This window comes from Leptonychotes weddellii, chromosome 5 (genome assembly GCF_054177405.1).
Source record: "Leptonychotes weddellii isolate Sample4059 chromosome 5, ASM5417740v2, whole genome shotgun sequence".
Classification (NCBI taxonomy): domain Eukaryota; kingdom Metazoa; phylum Chordata; class Mammalia; order Carnivora; family Phocidae; genus Leptonychotes; species Leptonychotes weddellii.
Window position 1 is genome coordinate 48,563,642 of NC_138373.1, and position 13,901 is coordinate 48,577,542.

General features: G+C 46.8%; 1 protein-coding gene across 3 annotated transcripts in view; it reads right to left on the reverse strand.

Annotated features, from left to right (window-relative positions):
* Nucleotides 1-13,901, reverse strand: part of FAM171A1 (family with sequence similarity 171 member A1) — a 127,278-nt gene that overhangs the window by 42,094 nt on the left and 71,283 nt on the right. For all 3 annotated transcript variants that reach the window (XM_081820646.1, XM_081820645.1, XM_081820644.1), the window contains exon 3: nucleotides 7,918-8,010. In XM_081820646.1, coding sequence (XP_081676772.1) covers nucleotides 7,918-8,010 — 93 coding nt within the window. The remainder of the gene's footprint in view (nucleotides 1-7,917; nucleotides 8,011-13,901) is intronic.

Here is a 13,901-nt window from a genome sequence, read left to right on the forward strand (position 1 = left end):
GGCCTTCATTCTTTGAAAGCTTTTACTTTAGTGTCACATAAAACTCATCACCTAAGACTATGCACGTAACGTGTGAAGCTTCATCACTGAACTGTCGTCACGCTACCTACCTTTTCTCAGGAGCGTTTGACACATTATAACATCTGAGCAACACGTTAAAATTCAAAGACTTACAGTACTTACATTTCTGATTGAATAAGAATTGATTTTTCTCTTCTGAATCCACTAAAAAAAATAAATTCACCTACACTTGACCAATCTGAGAACAAACATTTAATACAGCTTTTATAAATACAGTTTTATATTAATTTTATAGAACAGAACTGCAAAGACCAAAAATTATCTACACATGGCTTTCCTTCCAACTGGTAAGAAAACATGAAACAGCATGCAGCATTATTATTTTTTTAAAGATTTTATTTATTTATTCATAAGATATATATATATATAGAGAGAGAGAGAGAGAGAGGCAGAGGGAGAAGCAGGCTCCCTGCCGAGCAGGGAGCCCGACGTGGGACTCGATCCCAGGACCCTGGGATCATGACCTGAGCCGAAGGCAGAAGCTCAACCATCTGAGCCACCCAGGCGCCCAGCATGCAGCATTATTATTGTCATGTCTCAACTCTACTGAGACAAGGAAAAACACAAGGAGCAATTATTACACTCATGAACAAGGATCAGTGAAAAAAACTAACAAAATTTTTTAGGGATGCCTCGGTGGCTCAGTCGGTTAAGGGTCTGCCTTCAGCTCAGGTCATGATTCCAGGGTCCTGGGATTGAGCCCGTGTTGGGCTCCCTGCTTGGAGGGGAGTCTGCTTCTCCCTCTCCCTCTGTGCTTGTTCTCTCGCTCACTCTCTCAAATAAGTAAATAAAATCTTAGAATTTTTTCCTAAGATTTTATTTATTTGTCAGAGAGACAGAGAGACAGAGCACAAGCAGGGCAGAGGCAGAGGGAGAAGCAGGCTCCCCTCTGAGCAAGGAGCCCCATGGAGGACTCAATCCAGGACGCTGGGGTCATGACCTGAGCCAAAGGCAGACACTTAACCGACTGAGCCACCGAGGCATCCCTAAAAAAATTTTTTTATTTATTCAGTCATTCAGTGAATTGCTCATTGAATACCTATCATAAGGCAGGTATAGGGCCAGGCCCTGGGAAGGTTTTAAGATGAACATGACATACTTCTTACCTTCAGATTTTAAAATGTTAGTTGGGGAGATAAGGTATTACTACCAAATATGGGAAAGGGAGTTAATCATAAAAAGATACACAGCCCCCAGCTGGAGGGTTGTTTTAATACACTCTTCTGGTTATTGATAAAGACATGAAGGGCAAGAAGGGAGACAGAGATGGGTCAGAATGCAAGGATGGGAGCCAGAGGGCATGGAAGCTGCAGGAACACCTGGTTCTGGGCTCAGGACAACTCGGGGCAACACAGCAGGTGTCTGTAGATTTCACTTGAATGCAGTGTCATCAACAGGACTCCACTAATCCCCAATCTGCGTTTCTCTGACCTGCTACTAACTGCCTCCCTTTTCTTACTCATACTTTCTCTTCTCTTCTAACCTGGGCTCCAAGGTGGCCTGGCATGCTCACAGACCCTCTGTACCTCAGAACCACTCAGCTGAGAGTCTCACCTCTTCTGGGTTCTTAGCTTGATTCCAGTAAAAGGAAGAGAGAGAAGAACGGATGGCTCCAGACTTTCTCTTCCAGCTGGGTCCCAGCCCTTGGCTGCACTGTGGACTGGTTACCCCTGAGCCAGGGGTCACATGATATAAGCCCCTTGGCTGCTGAGGTTGAAGGGCAAGGCACCTGCATGAATCACATCTCCAGGGAAGATGGAGACAAGACCTCCTGGAGGATGTGTCCTTAGCTGGTCTTGACGTCCAAGGAGGGCTTGAAGACAGATTGCAAGGTGGGGTGGGACACCCCAGATGGAAAACAGAAAAGGAAATTCAGTTAGGCTAGAATACTTTCTCTTCAATATGTGAAGGAGAAGAGCCCAGAGAAGGGAGGCTGAGGCTGGATCACACAGTGAGTGTGCGTTGTGGAAGGAGACTGGATTTTATTCTAGGGCATGGGGGAGGGGAGGGAGGGTGGGGGAGTGAAAGAACTAGAGCTCTGCTCCCAGAAGATTCCTCTAGCAGTTTAGTGCAAGGTGTACTGGAAAGGAGACACAAGAGGTGGGAAGTCTGGTCAATCTCATGCCCAGCACCAATCCAAACTCAAAGACTAGAGGCAAGTACACCAACTGGGGGCTGCTGCATGGTCCGAGGGGAGAGTGACCAGGGCCTGAATCAGGGCACAGGCCTGGCAATGCAAGTGGGCAACAGAAACAAGGCAAGTGTGTGCAAGCACGGGGACATCACGTGAAATTACTCAGGGTATAAGGCCTGGGCCCTGGAACGCTCTTTGACTCATAGAGCACAAGAAGGAGAGATGAGGGTCACGCACAACTGGTACACGGGGCGAAGGTGATGGCTTACCGAGGGCATATGACACGATGAGGAGATCCTTCAAGAAGCCCCTCAGAGTCACCAGGGGAGACAATGAGGTCTCAGAGTGGGCAGGCGACAGTGAGGGGCGGAGTGGGCAGTGACGAGGAGGTCTGGCAGGCATGGTGGGATGAACTGTGGTTACAGCAATGGGCTCCGTAGGCTGCAGTGTGAGCCCTTGTCACAAACAGCTTGCTAGGGTTAGTGCCACTCCCGGGGAGAGGGGGACTGAGAAGGGGTCACACACGTGGGTGCAGTGGAGGTCAAAGGTGCCTGGGAAGGAGAAGAGGACAGGTCTACAATGGGAACTGTGGGGACTAAGAAGTATGTGTGGAGGGGCCACTGCAGAAAACCTGCCCACGGGAAACCATGTATACAAATACTGCAGTCTCCGCCCCTTCTTACCGACCCTCACCTTCCAGGTAATCGCGCAGCCACCGAGACTCAGGGCCAGGGCGCTGTCCAGCACCGAGTGTAAGCATTTGGGATTTTATTCCAAGTACAGAGGAAAAGCTGCTGAAGAGCAGAAGCAAGGGGACTTGATTGCTGTAACTGGGTGAAGACTAGATTATAGGTTGGCGAGGGTGGGAACGAGACAGCCAATTAAAAACCTACTGAAGCTCTCCGGGCCGGGGGGGGGGTGGGTGGGTGGGGGGGGGTTAGTGTCTTGGATCCGAGTGGTGCAACGCAGATGGAGAGAAGCAGCCCTGCCAGGGAGCCAGCTGTGAGGACAGAAGGGTCAGGGGTAGTTCCTAGGGTTTGTCTTGACCCCTGAGGTACCATGTTTGTACTGCCTACGGAGATGGAGAGTAAAACACAGCCAGAGTTCTGTGTGTATAAGTCAAGTCTGAGATGCCTATTAGACAGCCAAGTGGAAATGACAAAGCAGCAGCTAGCTCTGGGCCTCCTTCTCAGGGAGTCTAGGCTGGAGGTGAGACTGGGAGTTATCTGTGCCCGGGGAGCATTAAGGCATGGGCCCATGTTCTAGGGAGCGTCCTGGAAAGAAGAAATGTAGGCCCAGGACAGTCACCGGAGTGTCCAGAGAAGTGACCAAGAGGAGAAAGAAAATCAAGGCATGATGTTACGGGAGTGAAGGGAGGAGAGTCTCGAGTCATCTCTGTGGGATGCTGTGGAGACGTCCAGGGAGATGCGGAGAGAAACGTCCTTGGGTTTGGCCACATGGGGCTATAAGAGACTCCAACAAAGCAGTCGGTACGGAGCAATGAGGCAGGGAAGGGCTTGCAGTGTGCTGAACAGGGAAAGACAGTCAAGGAAGCAGGAAAGAAGGGCATGTAGACGTCACAAGGACCCAGGGCAGTGGCTAGAGCCGGGCATGGTTGCGGAAGCAACTGGCAGAGATGCACAACTATAATATTTGTCCACTCCAGCGTGGGAGAAAACGGTGGGGCGGGAGCAAGAGGGAACACTGAAGTCCCCGCGGAAGAGAAGAGATGGGGATGCAGAGCACAAACAGAGGGACTGGCATGTACTTGGACAGGACCCTCCTTCCAGCACAACAAGGAGCAGCGGGCGGGTGTGTGGACTTGCGGTGGGCAAGGGAGGGTTCTCAGTTTCTCCGTGAAGTATGTAGTGACGTCATGAGCTGAGATCGAGGATGTGAGTGTGGGTGTACACACAGGAAGTCGGGAGATGGAGAAGAGGGTGTCAAAGTCGTCTTGGAGACTCAGAAAACAAATGACCGGGAAGGGCCCCTGTCTCGCAGGGCTGATGCCCATTCGAGGCCTGTGGTCATGAACCAGCTGCACAACCAGTGGCTGCAATATGAGGGTCCGTCCAGCCACGTGTGGTTGTGCGGGCGTGGCCAAACATGGCTCAGGTCAAGCAGGCTCAGAAGTTACTGAGTCAGGCAAACGTGGCAGAGGGGGAGGGGAGCAACACCGCTGGGGGGTGGGTACTGCAAGGGGACAATTCCAACGAAGGGCCATGGCACTTCGGCTGGGGAGGGAGGGAATCCTGTTGGCAACGGCATGGTGGGTCATGGCTCTGGAGCCCTCAGTGGTATGTAAGCTGTTGTCACAGGTAAGAGGAGGGAATGTGGTGGCTGAGCTTGGAGGTGGTGCATTTGCTGGAATGAGGAGGCCTAAGGCATGCCTGCAGAAGTGGGTGGTCACTCACCCAGTGGGGGAGAGAAGCACCCCGGGAGTGGAACAGCAGCGGGGGGACCAGATGGACCTACATCGACTGTAGGTATGCTAACGTCCCCAAGAAACAATTAGAGGAGCATCGTGAGCCTGGGAACTAGGAGCTCATATCATGAGTCCAGGAGGAAAGTTGACCAAGACACTGGTGGTGAGTGGTCCAGTCAGCCTCCAAGGAGCCGCAAAGAGGCAAGTCATGGAAGCTCAGCCCCCACTTGAGAAGGCTGCAGGGAAGGCTGTGTGAGCCCAGGGACATTTCAGACCAGGAAGGGGGGCGGTGCTCAGAGAAGAGGAGGAAGGGAGTTGGTGCAGCTGTATTTGTGCCCAGAGGACACAGGGTGAGGGAGGGCTGGGGCAGGCAGGGGTGGGGCGGGGTGGGGTGGGCTCTCCTGGACAATGTCGTTTCTGGTCTGTATCCTGCAGCCTGGCTCGTCTCCATTTATAAAGGCCCACGGGCAGGTCCACACTGCAGAAGCCCAGCTGGCTTCTTGAGAACGTTCTACCAAAGATGTTGGTGGACCAACATCTCGGGGAAAGAATGGTTAATTCAGAGAAAGCAGAAGAAAACTGGGACAAAGAATGAGAACAGCCAGCAAGAGAGGAGATGAGGACTAACTCTGAGGAAATGGTGGGGGAAGGGCCAGTTAAGAGGAACACTTAGAATGTTGTGTAACATATGGCAGGTGGTCAGTTTTTTACTTTTATTTTTATTTATTTATTTTTAAAAGACTTATTTATTTATTTGAGAGAGAGCGAGAGAGTGTGCACAAGCGGGGGGAGGGGCAGAAAGTGAGGGAGAAGCAGACTCCCTGCCAAGCAGGGAGCCGACACGGGGCTCGATCCCAGCACCCCGGGAGCATGACCTGGGCCAAAGCAGATGCCCAACTGACTGAGCCACCCAGGTGCCCCGTGGTCAGTTTTTTTAAATAAAAAATCAAAACATTCGAGGCTGTGAAAGAACACAATGGGTCCTAAGGCATATCTAAAAAGAAGATGCTATGACATATGGGTCGCACTCCCTGTTTAATTGCTTTGTGTCAGTCCCCCCACCACGTGGACACATGGCACAGCAACAACCCCGATCAGAAGCAGCAGAGTCCCGACCAGGCTGGGTCTGAGTTGCTTGCAGGCTGCATGGGCTCCTCTCCTCAGGAAATGAGAAGTCGGTCTCAAACTCCAAAGCCACAAGGAGTCTGGTCCAGGGGATTCGTCACTCTCATTTGCTATTTGAAGAGCTGCAGTCAGCTCTAAATTATACTCTGCTTATCCTAACCTATGCCATGACATAAATGGGTGAGGACAGCCTATCTGTATCAAGGACATTCATTGCAACCATTCGACTCTTGCTATCATTTTTCCACTGGGTTAAATTCTGATAAAGACCAAAATTCTGATAGAGATCATTTTGGTCTTTATCGGAATTTAGTCCAGTCGAAATGAGAGCAAGACACTAAAGATTCCTCTCTTAGTGAAGAACATGAGAAGGAAGTACAATCGTTCCCTCATTTCAAGAAAACCATTGTCACACTCCATGTTCACTGCAGCATTATTTAGAAGAGCCAAGACGTGGACACACCTAACTGTCCATCAACGGATAAACGGCTACAGAAAATGTGATCTATGATGGAATATTACTCAGCCATAAAAAAGAAGGAAATCCTGCCATTTGTGACAATATGGTTGAACCTGGAGGGCATTAAGCTAAGTGAAATAAGCCAGACAGAGAAAGATAGGTACTACATGATCTCACTTACATGTACAATCTGAAAGAAACAGAACAGACTGGTGGTTGCCAGAGGTGGGGGGGTGGGGAAAGTGGGTGAAGGGGCTCAAAAGGCACAAACTTCTAGTTATAACTAAGTCCTGGGGATATAATGTACAGCATGGTGACTGCAGTTTAATACTGTATTGTATATCTGAAAGTTGCTAAGAGAGTAGGTCTTGAAAGTTCTCATCACAAGAAGAAAAATTTGTAGCTATGTGGGGTGAGGGATGTTAACTAGCCTTACTGTGGCAATCATTTTGCAATATACACATATATCCAATCATTATGTTGTATGCCTAAAAGGAATACAATGTTATATGTTAATTATATGGCTGGGTGTTCACCTCTGCACGTTCCCCACAGCCACTCAAGAAAAAAGGAATGAATGAGTTCACTTCATTTGCAAATGGCACACGAATGTGGTTAGGTAGAGAATGATTCTTATCAAATGGTATTAAAATGAAGTAAATAAAAAATTAATCTGATGGAACATTAAAAGCTGGAAAGATCGCTCTCTGGCCCATGATTTAGATGAAAGAAAGTGATCTCAGCACAAATACGTTTGACATAAGTATTATTCCCAATTCTAACCCCACCACCAGCTCAGAGAAATCCCTTAAGCTTTCGGTACTAGAGTCTCCACAAGAGAAATTAGGTGTGAGGTCACATTTATGCACATCACTGCATGTATGTCAGATGGGTTAAGAAAACGAGGGACAAGAGAGAGAAAAAGACCACACTTGAAAGTCTATGAACCTTCTCTCTCTTTTCTAAGGGGGGGTATTTTGTTTTGTTGTGTTAAAAAACACATACCATTAAATTTACCATCTTAATCATTTTTAAGTGTACAGTATAATAGTGTTAGGTACATTATTGTGCAACAGATCTCTAGATCCTTTTTGTTGTACAAAACTGAAACTCTAACCCCTTGAATACTTATGAACCTTTGCTCATGAGGCTCAGGTGGGGTCCTGGGCTCTGAACCCACGAGGTAAATATCCTCAACTTTGGAAAAGAGAGAGATGTGGTATGGGCAGAGTGGTGGCGGTCCCTTCTTTTTTCTCACGCACTTAAAGGCTGGCCCTAAAGAAACAAGATCACAGCCAGTGGATAGTTTAACCAAAAATTCAAGTGTGTTTGCGCACTCACACGGACAACACACGTTGTGTTCAGCTCTGGGTAAATTCATTGCCATCACCATCTGACAAGAAGCTGTCTCTTATAAGATCTTAGTAGACAGCAGACAGTAACAAAAGTTACTGTCACTTCTCTTTTTCTTTTTTTTTTTTTTAAGATTGTATTTATTTGCGAGAGAGAGAATGAGAGACAGAGAGCATGAGAGGGAGGAGGGTCAGAGGGAGAAGCAGACTCCCTGCCGAGCAGGGAGCCCGATGCGGGACTCGATCCCGGGACTCAGGATCATGACCTGAGCCGAAGGCAGTCGCTTAACCGACTGAGCCACCCAGGCGCCCCACTTCTCTTTTTCAATATTCAACATACCTTGGAATCCTGAGACTATTTGGACAACATCTTCATACACCATTAGAGTGGCGGATCGTTCTGGAAGCAGGCCCAGGCTCAGTGAAGAAAATACTGCAGAAACAAAAATGGACATAAGGGAATTCTGAAATTTAAATAAAAACGCCCACTCTAATTTTTGGGGCACACCGCATTCTTTGTATTGTCTGATTTCAAATCAATCAACAATACTGATTTTTAGTATTGTGACATAATAAAATATATAATATTATTTAGTGTCTGACCCTGGTTCCTGACACAGAGCGCCTAACTCCCTTGTAATTTCCTGGGTGTTAGGAGGATTTTTTTGTTCTAACGAGGCGACTCTGGGTGGGCTCCTGGATGGGGGCTGGTCACCAGAAAGCTGTAATTAGAAGCTTGGAACTTTCAGCCCCACCCCTCCACCTCCAGGGAGGGGAGAGGGGTGAGAAATTAAATTCATAATCAATCTTGCCTACATAATGAAACCTCCATGAAAATTCCAAAAGTACAGGGTTTGGGGAGTTTCCAGATTGGTGAATGCATCTACGTGCCAGGGGGGTGGGACACCTCAACTCCCAGGGACAGAAGCTGCCGTGTTCAGGACCCTTCCAGACCTCGTCTGTGTATCTCTTCCTCTGGGTGTTCATCTGTATCCTTTATGATATCCCTTATAATAAGTTGGCAAATGTAAATAAATGTTTCCCTGAGTTCTTGAGCCATTATAGCAAATTAATGAACCTGAGAAAGGGTCGTAGGCGCCCAATTTGGAGCCAGTTGCCCGAAGCACAGGTGGTGACATGCTAGGAGTTGTGTGTGAGTGGGGGGGGCAGTCTCGTGGGACTGAGCCCTTCACCTGGGGGTCTGCGCTGACTCTGGGTAATGCTAGAATTGAACTGAACTGTAGGACACCCCATTGGTGTCCAGAGAGTTGGAGAATTGGTTGGTTTGAGAAAAAGCCCCATTCATTTGTGTCAGCAGTGTTGTGAGTAGAGAGAAAGGAAACATTTTTTGTTTAAGTCTGATTAGCAAGACTTTCTGGATGCTACGAGAATGCCACAATCTCTCGTATAACAACTGCTCACGCTACAACAGTCAACTAGTTTTTATTTGCCTAGAAGTTTTTAGTAAAGTATCTGAGTCTCTTCACATTAGGAACATACTACACATTATATGAATGTAAAATATATAAAGTTAGATATTAACGTTAAAAAAAGACTTTAAAAACATGTGCTCGGGTTAACAAATGACACATGACAGAAGAACATGCTCCCGTATTCCGGAAACTAGTAAGATGACAGCACTCGTGCTGTTTTTAAAATTCTTGCTTAAGTACCTAGACTTTCAACTAAAAAATTCACAAAGCCTGCATGTTTCTGGGGAGAACATGAATCGAAGAGAAAACAAATAAATGTATTATGGAAAAATAATGCTCACTAAGTCACTGAACCCTTAGTAACATGTCAGACATTATTCCAAGTGCTTTAAATTTGGTGATTCATTTAAATCTCAAAACAACTCTATGGCGGCACCTGGGTGGCGCTGTTGGCTAAGCCTCCAACTCTTGGTTTTGGTCCAGGTCATGATCTCAGGGTCGTGGGATGGAGCCCCCCTGTTGGGCTCCATGCTCAAGAGTCTGCTTGAGATTCTTTCTCTCCCTCTTTGTCCCTCCCTCTGCTCACGCATGTGCGTGCATGCACGCACGCACACTCTCTCAAATAAGTAAATAAATCTTAAAAAAAATCCAACTCTATGAAATAGATATTATTAACTTGTCCATTTGACAGGTAAGGAAACAGGCTTATAGGTAAGGAATTAACTTGTGCAAGATCCCACAGCTGGTAAATACTGGAGCTAGGACTTAACTCTGGAGTCTCTTCTCAACTGCTATGCTACACAGACTCAAATTCAAAGACCCACTGGGCTTTATCCAGTCCAAGTTTAAAGATGAGGAAAGCAAGGTCTAGAGAGGTAAACTGACTTTCTGGGAAAATATCGGGGACCAGAAATATCAAGTGCTAAGAATATCTGTTAGCACTACTGGCTCTTAATAGTGCCCGGAGGGGACCAGTGAGCTGGCCTTGGACATGACCTCTCTTTTCATATCCCCTCTACAGTCAACTTACGGAGCTGCCATCATATACAAGGCCCAGTGCTTGAAGCGTGGAACAGATCAGTGCTGGAGGCAATCTGGGCCTGCGAGGTTCTAATCAGAAAGGGCCTGGGGCACACAACAAGTGGAAGGTGGTCATTGCCATGAGCAACATAAGAAGGCACCTCGGTGCTGTGGAAATAATCTGGTGGTTCCTCAAAATATATCACACACAGAGTTACCATCTGATCCAGCAATTCCACTTCTAGGTAGAGACCCAAGAGGACTGAGAATGTATATTCACACGATAACATGTAAGTCAATGTTCATGGCAAAAAATGGAAACAACCCAATATCCACCAACCAATGAGCAGATAAACAAAATGAGGTCCATCCATACAATGGAACATCATTCATTCATAAAAAAGGAAAAAATACTGATTCAGGCTATAATACAGATGCACCATGAAAGCGCTACGCAAAGTAAAAGATGCCAGACACAGAAGGCTCCATATTACAGAATTCCATTTATCTGCAATGTTCAGAATAGGCCAACCACAGAGACAGAGAGGAGATTGGTGGTTGCCAGGGCCTGGGGGTCATGGGGGGTACAGAAAATATTCTGGAATTAGTTAGTGGTGATGGTTGTGTAATTTTGTGAACTGCACACTTCAAAATGGTGAACTTAATGGTATATGAATTATAATTTTAAATACAAAAACAAAACCAAAAAGAATAAGAAAAAAAAGAATTCATCTTAGGAGTTCAAAATTGAGAGAAAAGTCACTTCAGGTTGGGGGAGGGAGGGTCAGGGAATGCGTGTGAGCCAGGATTAAAGCAGGGAGACCTACCTTGGATAAATCCTTCGTAACTACTTCAAAGGGACACTTAACCTTCTTTAACAATGACCCCTTCATCCAACAGCACTGGGTCTCCAGTGGCCCAGAAGAAAGGGTCACTGTAGCGATGCTGCCTTCACGAACACCCTGTCCCATCAGAGAGCACACACACATCCCAAGTGGCACTTCCTGGGCCCTGAAAAGCTCTGTGCCGACCGCTGTGGGGAACTCTGAGCTCTGAAGTCACCTGTGATCAGTCTCTCGAGATTTGTGTGACCACCGCGGGGTGTTCTGTGAACATCTCTTAACTGAAAACATTTGGTACTTCCATACATAAGGCATCCGCTCTAGCAGACGTTCTAAAGCCTTATATCCTGGAGAGAAAAATGACCTCTCATGATGAGTGGGCTGAGAGGCACCACAGGAGCTTCCTGGAGCAGGAGAGAAGGGACTGAATGCCCCAAGGGGTGTGGGAGGGGGGCGCAGAGAGACCCCAGACCCCCATCACAGGGGGGATGCTGGCTGATGTCTGGAGGTTCTTGTCCTCCCGGGCAGATGTTTATGTTTTGGTAAGTAGAGAGAAAGGAATGTCGAACTCCACCTGCGAGAGTCAGGAAGACTGCATGGAGCAGCGAACAGCCAGGCTGGGCATGGAACACCCAAGACAAACTCGCCAAGAGAGCATCGGTCAAGGAGTAACCGTGCAGACAAACAGAGCGGGCGACGTGTCAGCTTCATCAAGGGAACAACAAATTGCCCAGGCATCTAGACCATGAGATACATAAGGAAGAAGGGACTAGGGAAGGAGGGTCTAAACTTTATCCTGGGGACACTGAAGCCCTTCACGCAGACGTGTAACATAATTATATATATACATATACATATAATATATGTATATATACATATACATATATATATACACGTAGGAACATATTTTTAAGACACGGATGCTCACTGAATATAGAAGGTGGTTTGAAGGGGCAGATGGACCGAGCTGGAGGTGGCTGCAACAGGCCTGGTAGAGCGATAACTATGGAGATGGGCCTAATTAAGAGGTGGACTTACAGTCTTTCACTGATGGACTGCATTTTCCATAAGTGAATTTGTTTTACCTGTTTGCCAAGGGTAAAGGGTACTCTCCTTAGGCTGGGCATCCCCCTCTCCAATCTATACCTCCTTCCTTGAAAGGGCAAAACCAATACATTCTCCAGGAAAGACTGTCAAGGACGAAAAAAGAAATCCATTCCAAAATCTCTGAAGAATGCCAACAAAACCATGTGCGCACGTGTAGAGAAGAAAACATTTTCTAGTTTCGAATTGTCACATTTTAGGAGAGGCTCCCAGCTTTTCTCTGTTCCTTGTCCAGTTATCTGCAGTACCAACAGTATTTTCTTGACCTCCAAAAGCAAGCATGGAAACAGTAGTTTACTCTGCCTTTCATAATAGGCAAGTCCAAGGTTTGGTCACCTTTTCTGTCAGATTCTAGTTAAGAGTATCTTGATTATATTAACGAGGCAAACAGAGAAAAATAATCAAAGACATGGGTGGATCCTTGAAAATTATTCAGTCTAATTAATTTAGTTTTAGAAATGAGAAATGTGGGCTTGGAAAGCCGTGATGGGGGGGGGGGCAGCCGGGGGTGGGTGGGGCAAGAACCCAGGGGTCTTCATGCTTAGTCCCAAACCCTTCCAATTAAACCACATCGTTTCCATTTTTGACTCATTTAAGAAAATGGATATTATGGAAACGGTTGCTTTTTCTCAAATGATCATGTTTACAAAGTCAAAACGAATGTAATTACAGTACACTGAACCCTCATTATTCGTGGATTCAGTGTTTGCGAATGCGCCTCCTTGCTAAAATTCATTTGTGATCCCACAGTCAATCCTCATGATGCTTTATATGTGCAAGTACAGAGCGGTCAAAAATTTGAGGCCCGGATGCACATATTGCCAGCTGAGGTCAAACAAGGCGACACTCTGCCTTTTCCCTTCAGATCACATACTGTAAGTGCCAGGTTTTTCACATTCCTGTGCTTCTTTTTAGTGATTTCGCTGTTTAAAACGGCCCCCAGGCCCAGGGCTGCCATTCCTAACTGCAGGAAGGCTGGGAGGTGCTTATGGGAAAAATATATGTTAGATAAGCTTTGTTCAACCAGGAGTTACGGAGCTGTTGGCCATGAGTTCCATGTTCATGAACCAGGAGTATATTATTAAATCAAGTGTCTTTTTTTTTTTTTTACAAGCTTTTTAAATTTATTTATTTGAGAGAGAGAGCACAAATGGGGGGAGGAACAGAGGGAGAGGGAGAAGCAGACTCCCCACTGAGCAGGGAGCCCAATGCAGGCTCGATCCCAGATCTCCCAGGACCCCGAGATCATGACCTGAGCCGAAGGCAGACGCTTAAATTGTTGAGCCACCCATGTGCCCCTAAATCATGTGTCTTTAAATACCCCAAAACACACATAAACCAAGGTGATGTATTGCTTGGCTGATGAAAATGTTATGACAGGAAGCTCCTAGGACCCTAATCCTGAATTTCCCTTGAAAGCCATGGCTCAGTATTGTCTACCCCAGGGTGCATGGTGACTTTATAGAACATACTGATAGTTTGTGTGGGGGCTCTCCCAGCAAAGGTGGAGTTGTGGTGTCCAGCTACCATTTAAACTTCCCTGGGTTGTTTCCAGTGATTTCTCGGTGTGAAAAATGGAGGCAGTCAAACATTTTCTTCATATATAACCTAATAAAGATCATCTTCCTATTTTGTGGGCTTTCTGAGGATTCTGTCCCAGGTCTGCCCCCCATGCTTTGGTGAGTTCATAGTTTTGAACCCAACAATGCTAATGAGTTCATGGTTCTTTTTTTTTTTTTTAAAGATTTTTTTATTTATTTATCTGAGAGAGAGAATGGGAGACAGAGAGCATGAGAGGAGGAGGATCAGAGGGAGAAGCAGACTCCCCGCCGAACAGGGAGCCCGATGCGGGACTCGATCCCGGGACTCCAGGATCATGACCTGAGCCGAAGGCAGTTGCTTAACCAACTGAGCCACCCAGGCGC